At 40.5% G+C, this 21,951-nt stretch overlaps 1 protein-coding gene across 1 annotated transcript in view; it reads right to left on the reverse strand.

The window, feature by feature from the left end:
- Positions 1 to 21,951, reverse strand: part of PCNX1 (pecanex 1) — a 175,652-nt gene that overhangs the window by 151,021 nt on the left and 2,680 nt on the right. Inside the window, exon 2 of the mRNA XM_045288192.1 lies at positions 855 to 914. Within this exon, the coding sequence (XP_045144127.1) occupies positions 855 to 914 (60 nt within the window). The remainder of the gene's footprint in view (positions 1 to 854; positions 915 to 21,951) is intronic.

Below are 21,951 nucleotides of genomic sequence, written 5' to 3' on the forward strand. Positions count from 1 at the left end.
AGCCTCCATGGGGTGATTTGCTGACCTCAGCTCTAAAGGAAAAATCCTCTGCTTCTCTAACCAGTAAACCAAGCAAAAGGCCATCGAGCACTTCTCCCTTGTGTGTGCCAAAGCCGTCCATCCCATGTGCAAACGTCTAACTCCCATTGGCACCAGTTTCATCCCACTGTGAAACCAAGTACCAACAGCCAACTCAAGCCAGGAATTGCTTGTCCATAGCGTACACCATTAAAACCCTACCACATCCAGGAATGAAACTGTGACAGCAACTTCTGCCTTGCTTGCACGCCAAGCAAAACAATCACAAGCAATTTTGAAAAGTAGCTAGTCTTACAAGTTTTTTGGCAAAAGTATATGGTATATCTGCTTCTTACTACAAGAAACTAATTTCAAATAATGCCTTATTCGTTTATTATTTACTGACTTGTAAATAATACTGGTTTATTTTGGGTGTTTCTCATTTTACTATCTGACATCTTCAGTGCAGGAAGCTAAGGACTGGAGGAGGGTCCTGTCATTATAATCACGTAAAAAACACAAACAGACACGGTTTGTATTTGAAAGTAGGTAAATTTTAAGAAAATCATAGGAAGTTAAAAAAATTTAAATCGATCTTTCAAAATAAATACCCATTCAGAGGTTAACATTTCTCCTTTAAGATTGGGGGGGGGGTACTTAAATTAATACTTTCTTCCAACTGTTTAGCTATAAATGTATAGCTAATACAATTGTCACTTCCCTGAGGTCATCAATCTTTGCTGGGAGCTATGACAAAAAGAAGAGTAAATTGTTTATAAGATCAAAATACTGAATTAATCCAGATTACTATTTTAAAACCCATGCTTCTTACTTACGTAATTTGAGGGTTTTGACTTGGCAACTAGCAAGGTGTAAAAAACGGTGCTTTTAGGAAGCTGCAAAAGAAACAATCACTAACAGAAAAACTGAACTCAATTTTTTTCTTAAAGTTTCTGTCTGCTCTACCAATCTCTAGCAAAACAGAGGTAAAAATTAAATGATTGTATGTAAAGTTATCTAGCAAATGATTTGTAAAAAACTTCTACAAGTAACCCTGTAACTCACAGAGGCAACCTCCTCTCCTTACACATCCTGACAGAAAAATCTTTCACCTTCTTCCCTAGAAAAGATAAATGGATAAGCAGGGTCCAGTTCCCTATCTGTGCTACCGTTCACATTTGACATATGAAAAGACTATTGGTAGAAAGGGAAGAAGGTTTTAATAACCAAAACGGCATACATTTAAGTGCCTAAAAATTACAAGAAACAAAGCCACACGAGGTCTATAAATCCAACTACATATAGGTCAACCGATTTCCTCTTAATAGACTACAACTGCACTAAGAGCAACTGGTTTACAAATAAACTGTCATCATGTAACCCTATCTATAGGTCGGTCCTGGTAGTGTAGGTTGCACGCTGGCCTGCAAACTCCAAGATCAGCAGTTTGAAACCCAGGCGGTTCTGCTGTGTCCTACAGGGTCATTTTGAGTAGGAATTAACTTGAAGGAAGTGAGCTTTTTATTTGCTTTTCAGTTATTGGATGTGTTGAAATTGTTTCTGTTAAAATTAAAGTACAGTGAACCCTCGTTTATCGCGGTTAATCGGTTCTAGACCCTACCGTGATAAATGAAATTCCACGAAGTAGGATTCCTTATTTGTAAATCAAATATTTTCGTAGTTAGAGCATAGAGGACATGAAAAAACACCCTTAGTCACCATTACACTCGTATTACCCAATTTATTAAACGAAAAAGGGAAAATACAGTAAAACATTTTGGACGTTACAATTATCATTTATTATTTATTATATTATTTATGGCATCAAGCATGTACAGTATGAGCCAATCAGTGGCAGTAATGACAAAGCATGCGCTGTTACACAAAAACCGTGATAGAGTGAAGCCACGGAAGTCGAAGCGCGAAGTGGCGAGGGTTCACTGTACCTATCTCTAAGTTATCCCAGCTGTTATGCAACCAACCTTAACATGTCAGAACTTATTTGTGCATCCAAAAGTCGTTGGTACAGGTCTGTCTTTCTAGAGACTAGACTCCATTCTTGACCAAAATGTGCCCAAAGTAAAATCTGAAGGAACAAGCACATAACGAGAAACACAAGTGTTTTGACTTACATCTTTCTCTGAGTAAACAAACCCAGGTGGGATGCACTATGAGAAGAACCACATCCATCCTTTCAGAAACTGGTAACTTGGCATTGTGGTGTATAAACCACTCTTTCATGAGATCAATCAGTTTTATTAATCCCTGAATAACTGCTAAAAGTGGAATTTCTACATAAGAGACCCCGAATTTGTCTTATTAAATCCAAATTAAAAAAGCTTGACCTGTTTTTCATTTCATTTGCATCTGGTATGTTCTACTGAAACAACGATCTCAGAGTTTATACTAAGAGAAAGCAAGCACTCTTTAATAAGCTCTGTCAACATGACTTACCGGTAGTTTATTCCTTTCACTAAACAGTACCTCCCAAAAGGCAAAGGCAAAGTATAGCCAATGGAGAGTAGGAAAATACTTTTAAAACAATTAATTTCTTCTTTGACTGATTAACTACTCTTACAAATACAATCATAAAATAGCAACATAAAAAAACTCAAATTTAAGGCTTTAAAAAATTTATTAACAAATTTACTGATTCAGAGGAAAACCAAATTCTTATGATCAAGTAAACTTAAAATTTTAAATAAAGAAAATAAAGTACACACAAAAGCTTATCAAGTTATTCTTTTACTGTACTCTGCTATAGTTCACACTAAAATGTAATGGAATCAATTATTAGTTGAGATTTGACATCAGAATGAAAATCCTAAGATTTGTAAGCTAAAAGGAATATATTAGCTCTGATATCTGTCTTGCCAGAACTCATATAGCGTTTCCATCACATCTGTTCTGAGCTCACTCAATTTTCTGTAAACAGAATGATGGCATTGAGCGCTATATACGCACATTTCTCCCGTTAAAAGGAATAGTGCTAACATTAGGCACTATATCACACTATATACTCAAGATTAAGTAAATGGCAAAGTTCCCTAACTGGGAGGCAGGAAAAAGGAACAAAGAGCAATGCATACCCAACATCCACATTTCCTCACTTTCCATAAAGACAGCTTAGGGATAAACACCTAGGAGCGATATTCATTCATTCAACACCCATTTATCCCCCATTGCCATGAAGCCAACTCCAACTCCAAGGAAGCCTGCTCCACAGGGTTTCAAAGGCCGCGACCCTTACAGAAACAGACTGTCACGGAGCAGCCATTGAGTTTGAGTCACCGACCGTTCAGTGAGCAGCTGAGCACGGAACCACCACGATACCAGGGCTCCTTCAATGTATATTTACTCAACACCTACGTTTCAGACACTCTCTAAGGAATGGTACTATAGCAATAAACAAAACAGGCTCCTTTCTCACGCTCAGAGCCTGGGATAATTTAGTTTTACCCCTACCAGTAATACCATCATCCTAATTTTGTTGTTTTTGAGTGGCGGCAAGTCAATTCTGACTCATAGTCTCCCACATGACAGAGACCTGCCCCATGGGGTTTTCTTGGCCATGTCATTTCTTTCTCTTGTGGAACAACTAGGTGGGTTTGAACCCCCAACCTTTTGGTTAGCAGCTGCATGCATGACAGTGGTGCCGCCAGGACTCCTTATTTATCATATGATTAGACTGAGGCTATTAAGTCCTTTGCCTGCACCTGGTGCTAGAAACAGGGTTCATACCTACAAAGTCTGATTCCCAAATCTGAGTCTTTAACCACTATACCAGATAGTTTCCCCTGCCTTCTAAGAGGCCTTTTTAGACATCTGTTTTCCTAATGCCACCATCTTCCCTGATAGAAGCGGCCCTGGTGGCATAGTAGTTACATCTTGGGTTACTAACCCCAAGGTCAGTAGTTCAAAACCACCTGTCTCTCTGAGGGACAAAGTTGAGGCTTTCCACTCCCATAAAGAGTTACAGTCTGGGAAACCCACAGGGGAAGTTCTAGCCTATTCTACAGGGTCACTATGAGTTGGAATCGACTGAATGGCAGGGAGTCCCTGTAAGAGGTTTTAATACAACAAATTTACTGTATATCTGTATGTAATACGGTCAAAAGCTCCATGAGAAAAATGAAAATAAAAAGGGAATTCTTCTATTAACTTTCTGAAGCCCTTCATAGATGTATTTATGTAATTTACACCTAATAAGGACTCCCACCCCCAAGACAATTTTCACTCTCCTGGGGGCAATAACCCACCTATCAAGATTCATGCTCCACGGCACGTGGTCTCAACCTCCTTGTTCACATTCAGAAAATCCTTTGCTGGGCAAGCCGCCCTGTATATGCAGGATCCCTGCCCCTACCATCCTGAAGCCAATGGCATCACCCTTCCAAGGTCAGGTTAAGCCCTTGAAATATGCAGCTAAGGTAGCAGCGAGTGCCTCTGTTGCCACTCTTCCTATATTCAAGTTTTGGTTTTGGGTAATTGGACAGACAGTATTGGATATAAAGACAGGCAGAAAAGAGCCAACCCCACATTAAACCAATAAGCAAAGGCACTTTAAAGTTTAATAAAGGCCTGTGATACTTCTGCCTACTCCTCCCTCCCTCTCCAAAAGGATGGCTGAGGCCAGGGTTGCACTTTAAAGCCATGAGAGCGAGCACGGGGCTTGATCATGGGCTTCCACTGCGCTCACGTAAGATGCAGGGCAAGAAGGGGAGCAGAGATGAAGGATATCATTAGGTGACGATGGGAATGACAGCTCTGGGAGTTCTAGACTCAGAACACACTGAAAAGGATCAGGGGACAGTTCATCTCAAACCCACCCAGGACTTCTGGAGCAGTTTAATCAGGAGGAAGCATCTGCACAACTGTGCAGAGGAGGACAGCACGCAGGTAGGTGGTGCTTAAGTCTAAGGGAAGAAAGGGCGGTAGCCATCTGCCTAACGCTGAGCCAGAGATTAACCTCCAGGTGCCTCTGTTTCCCTACCTGTAAAATGGAGATAGCAATAGTATCTTCATTCCATGGGGCTATGATGAAAACTAGACGAGAAACCTTTACAGTGGATAGTGCATGGCACCCAACTGTGCAATAAGCATTTGCCGTTTGAAGACTGTTTAAGCAATACAGTGACAAAAATAAGACAAGCAAACAAAAAGGTCTCTGAGTAGACACATTGGAGGAACCAAAAGATGAGCTAGAGAAGAAGAACAGATGAGACCTCGGAGATCTCGGCCTATACGGAGGCAACTAACAGTCTGATATCAAACGGGAGAAGTCACTGGAAAATGAAGAGTGCAATACTTCCACAACACAGTTAAGGAAAAATCCAATATTTTCAAACCAAGTCCCAGGGAGGGAAGGTGCTTGAGGGTAAAACATTAGGATTCCACTGTAGGTGGAACCTAGGCAACAGTCACCAGATTTTCAGCATTATTTAATAGAGCTACATTAAGTTTTATGCAAAGCAACCATACTAAAGGAATAAATATAAATATAAAGGTATAAATATTTGAAAGTGTAATGGTTATTTATAGACACATAGTTACTTATCTGGGGAAAAAACAACACTGAAAATCAACAGAAAAATTAGAGCGAATAAGCTAATTTTGTAAGGTGAAAAGTTAAAAAAATCAATAGTGAAAATCAATCATTTGGCTAGAACCCTGCAAGAGAAAAATGTTAAAAACTAAAAAATCGAAATATAAAATATGAGCTCTAGTTAATAATGACTTAGTCATACTGTTGGTTAGTTTAGACAACTCGACCTTGGGGATAGGGAGGACAGGTGTCAAAACACACATGCCCGGGATCTACCCCCAGACTCTCGCTTTATTAAGGTGGAGCAGATGGGGCCCCAAGGAAGCGAATGCCCAGCTATTATGATTTTTAAATCGAATGATAAAAGCAACGGTAGCTCTGCCTTGTGTGCTGTCTATGTGGAAAGACTGTGCAATTTGGTCCAGTACTTCCCAGTACTAGACACACACTAGTAAAGAACTTCTAATGTCCTTCCAAAGAAGATGAGTGACTGCCTTAGTAATCAGAGAGGCAGACAAGACAGACAGACAGATTTAAGATGATGTCGACATGACAATTTCATCACAAGCACTTTCTCTTGCTGCATGTATAGCTTTTAAACCACTGACGAGGCTATGAAAAGCCCTTTCCTTCCACTAAAGCAAGGCTACATATGAGCCTACATATCTACAAAAGCAACTAAAGAAACAGGAATGAAACTCATGCCAAAGACCAGATATGGTGCAATGTAAAATTCCTAAGGCATATTAAGGGGAAAAGATGAAGCTTTCTACTCTCAATATGAGTCAGAATCAAGTTGATGACAGCGAGCTTGGCTTTTCAGTTTTAAGCCATATCGAACCAAAATACCAAAACCACAGCCACTGAGTCCATTCTGACTCATAGTGACCCTTCAAAGGGTTTCCAAGACTGTAAATCTTTTTTTTTTATTATTAAAAGATCATTTTATTGGGAGCTCTTATACCTCTTACTACAATCCATACATCCATTTTATCAGGCATATTTGTACATATGTTGCCATCATTCTTTGCGAGACATTTACTTTCTATTGAGCCCTTGGATCAGCTCCTCTTTCACCCCCCCATGACCCCTTAATACCTTCCTAACTCACAACCCTTTAATACAGTTCCTCATGTGGTGACCCCCAATCATAAAATTATTTTTGTTGCTACTTCATCACTGTAAGTTTGCTACTGTTATGACTCAGGTGACCCCTGTGAAATGGTAGTTCAACCCCCCAAAGGGTCATGACCCACAGGTTGAGAACCACTGCCTTAATAGATTATAAGTTATTTTCATATCTCACACTGACCGCTGTCTCCCTTCCCCTAGACTGTAAATCTTTAGAGCAGCAAACAGCCTCATCCAATATATGTGTTACTTTTAAATTAAGATTTCAGTACTAACATGCTCCCAAAACAGCCCGCGCAAACATCATTTGGCCTTTTCCATAGGGTCATCCATAATGTGGATTGTTGAAAAATAAATAGTACGCTACTGAGTATAAATGAGAGTTGACTTATTAGGTTTTACTTAATTGTTTCTTGTACATCATTTAACAATTCCAGGTACATACTGGGAACAGTAATATTGTGGGCATACATAACATTCTGAGAAGTTAAAAAATAATCCAGTGAGGAATCCTTATTATGTTTAATATATTATAATAAAGCACTTGACAGCATAATAAAGTACTTTTGATCACTACATCTACTTTTTTATCTACTCTTATAATAAACCATCTTTTCCCACAACAAAGATACATTTACCTGTTGGGAAGGTTAAGGACATGTTTTTCCAATACAAATAATAAACTTCCTAAGAGTCCCATTGTAAGGCCTCAGTGCCCAGCTGACTGTAAATATTCTGAATGAATTACCCTCCGTGTAAAATATTCTAGGAAATAATTGCATTCTCTTTCCGATTCCTGACCATTCTATGACACATAAGGGATTCATCATATTCTACCCTGTCACATGGCGTTGTACATGTCTCATGCCTCGATTTTATAAATTAGGGAAAATGCCAGTGCATAGGAAGCCAAGAGATTGGGAGTCGAGTGTCTATTGTGCCCCGGATGCGGTCTAAAGTTTTTCTTATCTTCAGAATTATGTCACTTGACATGATTCCTCACGTGAGATTCTCAGAATACTATGTGAGATTCTTCTATTTTACAAGACACTAACATAGGTTACTGATCAATGTATAATGCAAAGATTATTCAGAATGTTCTTTTTGGTCCACCCAAAATGTAGCCATCAGAGGTATAAAACCTTTAAACTAATACTTCTTATGAAGCATTTGAAAAAATTGCTATGAATTAGGTAATTCATCAGAGAAGAGAATCGTAGAATGCCAATAAGCTACAAGCAGGAATAATGCCAAGCAGGCAGAAAACTGTAAGAAAAACAAACAAACTATGAAAGAAGATGATACTTCATGCAACACAGTCTTCAGAATTGGCTCCGGGAGCAGAAGTGGAGAAACTGGGGAAAATCCAGGTAAAACGTGTCATTTAGTTAACAGTACTGCACCAATGTTAATGTGATCTTCCTAACTACCATGGTTATGTAAGACGTCCGCCGTCCAGGAAGCTGGGTGGAGGGGATATGAGAACTCTGTACTATCTCTACAACTCTTCTGCGAATCTAAAATTATTCCAAAGTAACGAGCTGTAGAGAAACAATTAAGGTGCGATGGCTGGATCTGTTCAGTTTATGTCTAGACAACACTTCAGGGTGAGGAGGGGGAGGAAAAGAAAAACAGCCAGATGCATGATTCAAGCTGTTCTACTTGTGACTAATCGTCCTGCCTATTCTGAGGACAGCTGGCCCTTAGGTTCTGATTTACACAAAACTCTACGGAACAGGACTCCCCGCTTCTCCTTCAGACCTCAAAAGGATTGCTTGCTTCTTGGGTTATTATTCTTATAACACAAAGCAACTGAGAATAGTGCCCAAAGTGCAAGACAACTGCTCAGGTTCCAATAACAAAAAACAAAACAAAACAAAAAACAACAAGCTCGTCGCCATCGAGTCGATGCCAAAGCACAGCAACCCTACAGGACAAGGGAAATCTGCTCCCGTGAGTCTCCAAGGCTGTAAGACTTTACAGGAGTACAAAAGCCTCGTCCTTCTCCCAAGGAGCAGCTGGTGCTTTCGAACGGCTAACCTTCCAATTAGCAGTCCAATGTGTAACCAATACACTAAGCGGGCTCCTAGTCACAAAAAGGAGGGAAAAACTGAATGGTTTTACAATTCTACCAAAGCAGGAATTGAATCAACTTCCAGGAGACTAGCAGTTACTTCTTTCATTGTGACTTGGTCAAATTCATCTTTATGCCCCCAAACCCAACAGCAGTAAAATCTACAGAATACCGTATTCCTTATGATCGTCCCTTTTCCATACCATTGCTTTTGCTACTTCTAGGCAACTCTCCTCACCAAATAACTTTCCACCCTATCCAGCCATACACAAGACACATGAAAGCCATCTGATTTAACATAGATCAAATCTTCACTTAAAGAACTGTCTCTCGATTGGCCATCCCCTCATTAAAGGGTCACAAGGAAGCCAGGGTGCAGTATAGCACTGACAAAACACACAACAGTCCCGTAGTTCTTAATGCTTCCTCCCCCTTTCCTCCCCCCGCCCCCACTATCATGACCCCACTTCTACCTTACAAATCCAACTAGACCAGAACATGGACACTGGTACAGCTCAGAGCTCTGACACAGGAAATTAAGGACAGATAAACCACTCAAGCACAGTAATGGGAGTAGCAATGCCATGAAGGAAGCAGAAGGTGGGGGAGAAAGGGGGAACTGATGGCAATGATCAATAACTCCCCCACCCCACCCCTACCCAGGGTGACAAACAACAGAAACATGGGTGAAGGGAGAGAGCAGACAGTGTAAGACATGAAAATAATAATAGTTTATAATTTATCAAGGGTTTATGAGGGGGGGACGGGAGAAAAAAACGAGCTGATACACCAAGGGCTCAAGTAGAAAAATGTTTTGAAAAGGATGCTGGCAACATATGTATAAATGTGCTTAATACACAGGATGTATGGATTGTTAGAAGAACTGTAAGACCCCCAATAAAATGATTTATTAAAAATTTTTTCAATGTCCCTGCTTATTTATCAGTTGCCTGCTGTGGAAATTATGTAGCTACAAATAATAAGAAAAATAGATCGAAGTGGTTACATAATACAAGTGTGATATGGTAAACTTCCTTAATTTGAATTTGCACTAAGAAAAAAATGAACTGCAAAGTACCTTAAAATAAATTCTGCCTATGATCCAAATCAAAGTATCCCTAAAATGGTTTTATCCAACATTCTATTGAATAAGACATGTGTAGTCATAACAACACCCTGATTTGCTATGTCATAGGTGGAGGCTGAAAGACAAGGACTCTCAATAATCTTAATACGAAGCTAAATCACGGTTATGTTTCTAGAGGACAATTTGACATTTTTAACCCTTGTTGTGCTTTTTTTTTTTTTTTTTTTAAGGAGATCTGATGGTACACTGCTGGGGGGGAAAGGGGCGTGGGAGGCTTCCTACTCCCATAAAGAATTAGTCTTAGAAACCCACCGGAGCAGTCCTACCTCCTCCTACAGGATTGCTCCTCATTGGAATCAACTCAGAGGCAGTGAGTTTGCAGGGGGTAGGCGGTGCAGATGGTTAAGCCCACAGCTGTGAAACAAAAGGTGGTGGTTCCAACCTACCTGCTGCTGAGGGAGACCGCGGTGGCAGTGCGCATCCGCGAAGGTAGACAGCCTTGGAAATCCTGTGGGGCAGTCTACGCTGCCCTCCTATGGGGCAGAATCAAGTGGACATTGGGTTTGGGTTTTCAGTTGGGCTTCTCTTCAAAATAATGTCTTTGGCTTCTATAAGAAGTTCCTTTCTTGATTTTGTTTTTTTTCCCTTCCTTCCTTTGCTGATTTTTAAGTGTTTGGGGGCCTTAGAGTTCTGTCCACGGCCGTTTTCTTTTCAAGGAGTTATGCTATCTCCTCAGGAGGTCTTACCTACTCTGTGGTTTGTTGTTAACTTCTAGGTAAACTTTCCCCCAGAATTCCTTCCTGATCGTTCCTCTTTAGCCCTCTGAAGTGTGTTCTCCACTAGGAAGAACCAAACCCCCACTACCACTCAGTACATGCTCAGCAAACTTTTGAGACAGAGGAGCCAAAAATATATTTTTGGGGGGCATTTAGTGATATTTGTTAGGTATTAATAATTAGTTAATACTTGTTGAGCATAATAAGAGAGTTTTTTGTTCTTTATTATTTATGTTGTAATCATTTTATTAGGGGCTCATACAACTCCTATCATAATCCATACATACATCAATTGTGTAAAGCACATTTGTACATTCATTGCCCTCATCATTCTCAAAACATTTACTCTCCACTTAAGCCCTTGGCATCAGCTCCTCATTTTTCCCCTCCCTCCCCGTGTCCCTCTCTCTCATGAACCCTTCATAATTTATAAATTATGATTTTGTCATATCTTACACTGTCCAACGTCTCCCTTCACCCACTTTTCTGTTGTCCGTCCCCCAAGGAAGAAGTTATATGTGTAGATCCCTGTAATCGGTTTCCCCTTTCCACCCCACCCTCCCTCCACTAACAAGATATTTTTACAAATGAAATCATTACCTGAGTAATAAAAACGTTTGAAATTTTTTAATTTTACTTCAGAGTCGTTGCAATGTGCCGAGCCCCGATCTAGTGGAATCTGACTCAGGGACCCTGCACAGGGTGTCTGAGGCTGTAAATCTTAATGGGAACAGATAGTTTCATCTTCCTCCCACAGAGTGATTAGCGGGTTTGAACTGCCCATCTTGGGATTAGCAGTTCAAAGCTTACCCAGCTGCACCATCACGGCTCTTTGGGGTCTGAAGGGTGCCCTCAAAATTGCCCAGCAACCCTACCATCTTGCTAGTTCATTCACTTTCCCATTCTCCAAAATCAATTATGTATTTCGCAGGTTGGGGACTCTCCAAACTTTGAATATAGCCCTCCCCACCTCCCCACTCATGTGTAAGAGAACCACTCACTTTGTACTTCATAGAGAACATATAAATCCTAACAGAGACTACCTCAACTTTACCATAAACTGTTAAACCTCCCTCAAGCAGCATTCACCCTTACCACCTGTGTCTCCCCAAGGATGACAAGGCAAGCAATTCTTTACGGGAGTACACGCTTGCTGGACCACAATCCTGTCTTTTTCTCAAGAATCCAGCATGATCATTTACCAATTTCTCATTCTCTCATTCATAATTTTTCTCAATGATCCACATAATGTTTGTAAGATGAATGATTATTTATCAAAGGTAAATATCGTTATCTTTTTATCTAATGGGCTCACTTTCAGGAATTTATACAAAGGGTTGGATCAAAGATTTAACTTCCAAGAACAGTCACACTAGCGTTTCCTATAATAGCTAAAAACTGGAACCAACCTATTTCTTAAATTTCTCCTCTTTTATTTATCTATAATTTCTGATTTATTATATATAAATGAGACAAATGTTTCTCCTGTACTGACAAAACAGAAAAAGCTTACTACTGAGCAAAAAGAAAATATCAGTGGCACTGAGTCGATTTTGACTTACAGCAACCCTGCAGAACAGGGTAGAACTGTCTTTGTGAGTTTCCAAGACTGTAAATCTTAACAGGAGCAGAAAACCTCGTCTTTCTCCTGCGGTCCAGCTGGCGGTTTTTCACTGTGGACCTTGCCATTACAGCAGCCAACCTCATAACCCACTATTGTCACCAGGGTAGCTTGAGCAAAAAAACAACCAAAAAAAGTACAGTATAATATTACAAAAATTGAAAATGAGGATGAAGCATTTCATTTTAATAAACTTATTTTAAACTAAAAAACGATCTTATTTGGAAAAAAATTTTGACATTCAAAAACCTTTCCAATTTCTTTAAGTTCTGATAAAGCACACATTCATGTTGCAGCAGCACCTTTATACCTAATAGCCCCAAACAGATAGACCCTCCCCTACAGGAGAATGGATACGGATGGAACGGTGGCATGGTCATACACAGGGGGACTAAACATCAGTAAAAAGAAACAAGCTTCTGATAGTCACAACATGGATGAATTGGGAAAATACTATGCTGAATGAAAAATGGATTATACAATGTATATGCTATTTTTTTTCCCATTAAAAATATGCCTTCAAGCCAAGAAGACAGCCAGGCCTCTTTTTGGTAAGCTGAAACCAATCTCGCTGCCATGGAGTTAATGCAGATTCATAATGACCCCCCGTTGATTTCCCAGACAGTAACTGTTTATGGGAGTAGAAAGCCCAGTCTTTCTCCCGTGGAGCTGCTGGTGGCTTTTAAGTGCTGACCAAGCAGACCACAGTCCAATGTGTAACCACTACACCACCAGGGCTCCTCCCACTGGTATCACCAGTGGTTTATAATTGTGTCTAATAATCTAAACGTTTGTGGTTCAAACCTATCCAGCTGCTACACGGGAGAAAGGCCTAGCAATCTGCTCCGGTAAAGATGCCAGCTAGCCAACAAAACCCTACAGAACAGTTCTACTCGAACAAAGGCAGGATCCATAAGTGGCATATCTTACATGATTCCACTTACACTACGGTCTAGAACAGGATAAAATAAATGATGAAAGAAAACAATCAGAATGGCTGGGGCGGGGGCGGGACTGCAAACTATAGATGAAACTTTCTAGGGTGACATTAATGTTCCACAACATGACACAGGGGTGTTTATCAGACCTTACTGAATGGTTCACTTAAAGAGCTGTGATCTCTAGTTAATGAAATACATGTGCAAGTGTTTAGAGGTGGTCTGGTACTAATGCCTGTTATTTACTTTAATAAACATCCCTCCCTGAGAAAACATGGACTGATAAATAGAGGGATGCGTAGACAGAGATATAATGAAACAAATATAGCAAATGTTAACTCTAAGATCCATAATTCTTCCACTTTTCCCTATGTCTCTATGTCATAATAAAATGTTTGAAAATTAACTTGCAATAAGTTAGAGATGAAAACTATTGACTAAATGCATTGACTCAGAGCCCGGAAAGGAAAAATATCAGCTTTCCTCACTCTTTAAACGATTTAAAACTTCCTGGGGTCTCAAATGACAAAGTATTCCATCTACATGTAAGACACTAAAACATTTAAGGAATCCTCATTTCTGTGCATCCACCGCTTTATTTCCTACAAGCTAATGAACATGGCTGCTCTCTTGCAAACTTCACTAGTAAACCACCTTTGAACAGTGCACCCTTAATTTATCTAGAGTCATTATGTGGAAACAGCTAATTATGTAAATAACTACATTTAAACAAAATATTTTAAAACCCTGGTAAGAAAAGGCCCAGTATTATACATCAAAACAGACCAAAACATTTTAAAACTTGTCCTAAAGGACACAGAAAATACTGTAAGACTAATACTTACAATAATAATAAACACGAAAAGAAAATGTTCTACATTCATTGTGTTAATGACTGCAAATCTTCATGGTATGATTGAATCACTGAACTGTATAATATGTGGAAGAGGTGCCAATAAGTTTGTTAAAAAAAATTCATGAAAAAATGTGATTAAAAGATAAAGGAATTTTTCCAGGAACATTTTGTAGCGCCTTAATATAAGTACATTATTTACAAATAAACTTCAATTCTTTTCAGGGGGGTAAAAAAGAAAATACTCTAACACTAAATCATCACAGGTTTAATCACTGATTTATAATACGCTAACTTTTACGGCATAATTAAAACTTTAGAAATAGTAACTTTAAAATATAAAAGCCACCCCTGCCCCTATATGAAAAGTTTTGTTTTGGTCATCTTTGCAAGTTTTGTTCACACTGATCTTTAAAGTATTTTTTAAACCTTTGGAAAAGAAAACAACAGAGGACAACCAAAAAGAAAAAGTTTAAATCATCACAAATGTTATTTGAATGATTTAGTATCTGAATACAATCGCTGTGAGATTTTAGTATTTGGTTACCGTACCTTATGTATTTATGTGTGTGTGTCACATACATTTATTCATGAATGTGTGTGACCGCACAGAGTTGGACATACAAAAAGTCATATATGCTGCAACTTGAATGTTTTAATAGCTTTTCAAGTGTCATTCTGTATTTGATGTTTCGGTAATATTTTTTTTTTAGTTGTCATGCACTCCAACACAAAACCTAACTCCCAGATCAAATGTGACTCCACCGTAAAACAGAGCATACCACAGTACTGCCCTTATTCCCAACTACCAATTAAGGTGATAAGCCTACACATGTCAGTCAGTAAGTATTGATTCAGTGCCTAAGATCAGTCATGTGTGAGAGCAGGCACGGGACATATACTGCTGAATAAATCAGACGGCGCTCTTCCCCTCAGGGACCAAACTTCTAGGGAATCGAAGGAAATGTTAGCGACAGCAAACATGTAAGCAAATATATAACTATATTGCTTATGACAATCATCATGGAAGAAATGTGTAGGGTATGACATTGACTGTTACCAGGCTAAACCTCTCTGAGGGAATGTCATTTAAAGCCCGCCCTGAAGCATCAGCAGTAACCAGCCTTGCAGAGAGCCGCATTGTAGTACAATGAACAGAACACCACACAAACTACAGACCACGGCAGGATGAGCTTGGGGTTTATTCTAAGTGCAAAAGGAAATCACTGAACGATAGGCAAAAGGGGAAATGCATAAACATACTTATGAAGGTGCTTTAAACAGTGGTGAAAAAGTCCCATTTTGCCACCAATGGTTTTAAGTCCCGTCATGTACCTTTAGCCATATGGAGAAAGAGTTGTAGGGAAACAAGGAACAGAAACTGGAGGTTAAGGTAGCAGTGAGAGAAGATGACATGGACAAATGAAAAAGGGGGTTTGAGATACAGTATTTTGACAAAAGAACTGAAAAGATTTGCTCAGGGAGGAGAGAGGGGTGGTTTGAGCAACTAACATATATGACCCACCATTAACTAAGACTACAAGAACAGGGTGTGATGGCTAATTTCATAACCCCCAGCTGTTCAGGCGAACACTAGTCTAGGTGCTGTCATAGCTACACGGGATAAGATCAGTGAGCCTTGCACAGAACTGATAATGTAATCAAGCACAATCATCTATACGTAATGTGATGTGATCACTTCCATAATGTAGTCTGATGTAATACAACCAGTCAATCAGTTGTACATTCCAGTGTAGGGTGCGATCTTACGGCTAATCACTTTTGAGGTATAAAAATAGCAGACACACGCATCCAGACAGAGCTAGGCAGCCTGCAAGGGCCATGCACAAGTGAATGCAAGCTGAGATCATCATTTCTATACAGATGCCAGAGCTAGGAGGAAGGCTCATAGGAAGAGCTGACTTGGCCTCAAAACCCGGCTTGGGACTTCTAGCCACCAAAAATGAGACCAAATAAATTCTCTTTCTTTAAAGCCAACCACTGCTGCTCTCTCTGTTACAGCAGTATTTGGTACATAAGAAAAGGGACACAAACAGACCGGTTTGGAGTTTGTGTGAGAAGGGGGTGGGAGGAATCAAGAACGATTGTAGCCGGGCTAGCTGTGAGATCCTGTGAGGCAGCCAGGATGGTATGTGGAGGACCTGTGAAGTCAGAGTATAATGGAAAAGTTCCTAAAACTTACCTGGAGTGATCATAAAATATCATCTAATGTGCCACACTACTTACTCCGCATCTACAGAATCAGAATGGGTACCTATCCCTGCACAGGTTCAACCTGTTCAATGAATTCTGATACCTACTAGAATTTGAGAACCAACCACTTAAATAAACAGATTTGAATGTCAGTCACATTTCATCACTGAGGAATGGAACACTTTAGAGAAAACAGTATGTTGAGCAATATGACGAGTAAGAGTTTGACTTTCATAAATATAGAGCTATCTGATCCCCTCCAGTCCTACAGAATTTTAGAGGAAACCCCCTTCTAATTAGCCATTCTTTCAAATGACATTTACTAAAAGCCACGCAAGGTGCACAATTTCGAGTTCATAAATGTTTTCTTAGAAAATAACCCATGAAATCTCTCTCAAGTCAGTAAAGCGAAGATCAGAAAATATGGGAGCTCGCCCAAAGGACACAGAATCAATAACAGAGTCAAAACTCAAAGATGAACTGAACACCCATTCCAGTCGCTTTCCACCAGACCAAAATGCTGCCTGCCCCCACAAAGCTCACCATCTGTGACCGGTCACATACAATAATTACACCAAGATACAATGAGGTAAGTGCCTGAAGGGAAGCAGAAAGGACAATGAGAACTAAGAAGGGAACATTACGTTTGATTTTCTCATGATTAGACTCTTCAGAAGCAATAGTTAAGTCCTGAACTTCACCTTTCAAAGTATCCACGAAGCTACTAACAGAAAGCAAAAATTTTTGAATCCTACACAAAAAGTCCTAAGTAAAAAAAAATTTTTTTTAATCTCCCACCCTAAAAAAAAGGATTCTTCTTGAGTCAATGCACAATCTCTTCACAGACTGGAGCTCTTAAAGAGGCAGTACACCATATTCGCAGGCAGTTCTCTTGTCATACAGAGCTGCTGAGTCAAATCAACATAGTGGCAGTGAGTTTGGGGTTTGTTGTTGATTTTTTAATATATGGTGGCTTAAGGTTCAAGAAGTTCTGGTTGAACTCCAGCTCTCCTATTTGTCTAAGGTTATAACATGTCACTAATGACGTTTGTCCTCGGGCTACAGACAATCTATACAAATAATCTATACACATTTAGCAAGAAGGAGTTTCCAGAAGTTTGTGACAAAATTCTATTATCTTCTAATGCCATATTTTCACAAACTTTTTGAAGCTCCCTCATACTAAACATGCAGTTATAATCACTCGTCATCATTTAAAATCAAACAAATTAAGTTCTGAGAGCTGAGATTTGAACAAAGAACGTGGGCATTCGCTTTAAACAAAACCAAATTGAAAGACTCTCACTGCTGCTCAGTCCATCCCACTCACAGCGACCCTACAGTAGACTGCCCCTGTGCGTTTCCGAGACTGCTCAGTCCATCCCACTCACCGCGACCCTACAGTAGACTGCCCCTGTGCGTATCCGAGACTGCTCAGTCCATCCCACTCACCGCGACCCTACAGTAGACTGCCCCTGTGCGTTTCCGAGACTGCTCAGTCCATCCCACTCACCGCGACCCTACAGTAGACTGCCCCTGTGCATGTCCGAGACTGCTCAGTCCATCCCACTCACCGACCCTACAGTAGACTGCCCCTGCGGGTGTCCGAGACTGCTCAGTCCATCCCACTCACCGCATCCTACAGTAGACTGCCCCTGTGCGTGTCCGAGACTGCTGAGTCCATCCCACTCACCGCGACCCTACAGTAGACTGCCCCTGCGGGTGTCCGAGACTGCTCAGTCCATCCCACTCACCGCGACCCTACAGTAGACTGCCCCTGCGGGTGTCTGAGGCTGCACAACTTCTTAGAGCAGTGCCTCACCTTCTCCCCTGGAACAGTGTCAGATCTTGCAGTCTGCAGCCCACCAAGGAACTTACTACCATCCTGGGGGAAAAATCCATTATCTTTACTATTCCATTTCTCCACAAACTATATATGATTGCTTTCTAAAATGTTTACAAATCTTCTTCAGGGGGAAAAAGAAAAAAAAAAAACCAGCTGGGTCAAACCCTTGATTATTAAAGTGTTACCCTATCTTAACCTTTAATAATCGTTCCAGAATGATGAGGGTAATGAATATACAATACACAATTGATGTATGTATGGATTGTGGTAAGAGTTGTATGAGCCCCTAATAAAATGATTTAAAAAAACATATCTATATTTATTATTTATATTTAGTGTTAGTCCAAGTTGACTAGAGAAACAAATCCAGGGACACTCATGTGTATGAGAGAGCTTGATATCAAAGATCAATTGTATATTGAGAAAACATTCCAGCCCAGTCCAGATCATGTCCATAAGTCTGATATTAGCCCTTATATCAGATACTAGTCCAAACATTCCTCTTTAGACTCATGCAGCACATCACAGGCCAGTGGTGGATCCAGTGGCGGTGGAAGCATCTCAGCTCTGGGGTGGGTCTCGAAGTGTGTCCTCCAGCTCCAGGGCTCTGGCTGCCATCAGTGTGGCTCCACTTGGCTTGTCAACAGGAATGTGTAACACAGAGTGTGTGTCCTGCCTCCAGGAAGGAAGACAGAGTTCCCAGAATCCTCAGAAAAAGGTCATGCCCACACAGAGGCCTTATTGGCTATGACCTGATTGAAAGGCTAGACTCTACCCCTTCCCTCAAGTTGAGAGGCGATTATGTAACTGCCACATATTTATACTTTATATTTATAGATATGTGTGTGTGTATATATATATATATATATATATATATATATATATATATATCCTGTGGTGGGTATATGAATATTTAGCTGGAATTTAATTGTAGCCTTTATCTAAGAACAATCAGTTCTTATGACATGGCATTACTCAATACCTACCCCAATGGAGTGATCACTAAAGATATTGGTGCTGTAGCACAATGTGATGAATAAAGTAAATGATGCTCAGCTATCAGAAACAATAGTGCCAGTGGTCTTAAAGGCTTGTTTTAAAACAAGCAGTCATCTAAGTGAGATGTTGGCTAAATCCACACAGAAGAAGCACACCAGGCCTGTGTAAATCCAAGAATTGTCAATAATGAAACCCAAACCAGAGGAGGGAATAGTATTAGAGATTAAATACTGAACACCCAGAAGCCTGCAGGCAATAGTATGCATCCAAAGTCCATTTACAGGGTCCCCCGCATGGATTAAGCCTCTGGGGAAGACCCTCCGACTGTGAACAGGAGATGGGAAAGACCTTGTCATCAGGCAGAGAGAGCACACTGCAGCCAGTTATCACATGGTAAAGTGTGACACCCTGCCATTGATCTCTTCTTGATCCAATGGATAATTGCTCCAGCTGGTAATATTTTCTGCTTTGCTTGCAATTGTGTTTTTTCTGTTTCATTCTTTCATTGGTGTTAGATTGTTTGTTTGTATTTTGTCTTGTGAAAGCCAGATTAGCTAACTCTATAAAGACAACGCCTGGATTAATAGATTCAAATGGACATACCCGGGGAGGCTGGTGGGAAATCGGGAGCTAACGACGAGTACAAGGAAGGAAAACATGTCCTGGAATTGACGGTGGTGATGATTGCACAACTCATAAATGTGACTGAACTGCTGAAATGTGTGAGATGTGAATTGTATGTCAGTGAAACTGTTAAAAATAAACACAGTAATTAAAATAATAATAATAGTTCCAATGCTTGTAACTGTCCAGTTATCGCCAGACTAGACTTTAAGTTCCTTGAAGACAGAAGTTGGGTCTTGTTCGTTTCTAACCATCTGTGAAATGTTTGAGGGCTTACTATGTGTTGTGCCCATTTCAGCTTCCGAGCATACAGCAATACACAAAGTTAAATCCATCCTCGTAAGTTTACATTCTATTGAGATACAAAAGACATTTAAACATGTATATCAACTAGTGATAAGTACTCAAAAATGATCATAAGTAAGAAGTGCTACAGTAACTGGAGAATGCTGGTTTTTTACATCGGGAAGGCCTTACACACACCAGAAACCTGAAACAACAGAACAAGGCACACACATTCTCTGGAGAAAAGGAATCGTCTTGAGGGGTGGGGGGGAGGGGGGGGAGTAAATGCATAGTTCCTGATGCTGAACAAGCTGTGTGGGAAGAATCATAGGAGGAGCCAATGTGGACTGAGTCACTTGTGAGGGCAAACTGAGAACAAAGAGTGATAGGATCTGATTTGTTTTGAAAGGATCACTTTAAAGACAAAAGGGATGGAGAAGAAAGAATGAAAGCAGCGAGGCTCATCAAAAATATGCAAGAGTCCAGAAGAGAGAGATCACGGCTTTGACTCAGTGACTGATGAGAATGAAAAATGGCTGGATTCTAGTTAGGTTTTGAAGGTAGACCCAGAAGGACCTGCTGATGGTCTGGATATAGAGAGAGCTCCAAGGTTTGGTAAAAGGGAAGTTGTCCTTAAGTGAGATGAGAAAGGAAAGCAATTCTATTTTCCTAGAAACTAGCAGCATCTGGTACACAGCAGGCATGCAAATATTTATTTATCTGAGAATTGAATCTAGCTGAATAAACTCCCCAAATGAGGCAGGTAAACTCAATGATTGGTTTCCATTTGCTTTAAATTTCCTTTAGCGATGTTTGTTAGTTACAGAGAAGTAATAATCATGACTACAGTTCGTGGTAGGTCTTTTTGAAGCTAAAGCCACTCTACTGGTAACCCGAAGCATCTCCAGAATCCGTTTCCTTCTTGGAATCTGTACAATTCTCCAGGTTAAAACAGAAATCTGCTGTGAAGACTCTGTGACAGTCAGAGGATTCTTACACCCAAAGTAATTAACCTGCTCACTAGTGATGTCATACCCCTGGCAGGTACCTTAGCACAAAGATGACTCCGGAGGCCTGAATTAATTGAAAATTATAACACTGCACAATACTCCAAATGGGGCAAGACTGAGCAGGTCTCTTTCAAAAAAAAAAAAATTGCCATGAGCCATCACCATTTTAAAGCATTGGTTGTTTTACTTCAAACAATAAGGCCCTTTGAAACAATTTTAATAAAAAATTTAAATCTGTTTGCCTATGTGAAATTAGGCACAACATTCTCCAAGCAGACATTCTCCCCCAATTAGGGAAACTGAGTTTCCCTTACGGAAAAATTGGGGGTCACCAACTTTGCCTCTTCTTACAGCTATTCTCGAGTTTCTAATGCAGACCAAGTTTGCAGAAAGAAAGCAGTATACTTAAATTCTCCTAAAGAAAAAGTTACCATCCCTTAAAATGTTAACTGAAGCTGAAGATCCCTCCCTCTTTCTGGACGTGAATGTCCGAAGACCCCACCCAAACCCGGTGTGCTTAAACGGAAAAAAATTCTAATAATACAACTTTCAGTGAGAACGCAGCTTAAAAACATCGACCTTTCAAAGAAGCCTGTCGTCCCGAGCGCAGCAACAGGCGGTACTTTCCCTTTTCCTCTCGGTAAACGGCCCCGCTGGAACCGGCCCAAACAAATGTGCCGAAATGCCAGCCAGATCCCCGTGTCACCCCGCCCCGCCCCGCCCTCAATCTGGCCCGGACACAAGGGCCACTGACCGTGAAACGAACGGAACAGAAGCAGGGGAAAGCAAAACAATGATTTCTTTTTGAAGAGGCGCGAAGGTTAAAGTGCTCGGTGGTCAACCCCACCGCAGAGTGCGTGCTGAGCCCGGACCCACAGGGCCGTCCACACCCCTCCCTCGGCCAAAGGCCCCGCGCGGGGCGCCCGGGCC

Source organism: Echinops telfairi, unplaced genomic scaffold, assembly GCF_000313985.2.
Source record: "Echinops telfairi isolate 266 unplaced genomic scaffold, ASM31398v2 ScPeMD7_18;HRSCAF=68, whole genome shotgun sequence".
NCBI lineage: Eukaryota > Metazoa > Chordata > Mammalia > Afrosoricida > Tenrecidae > Echinops > Echinops telfairi.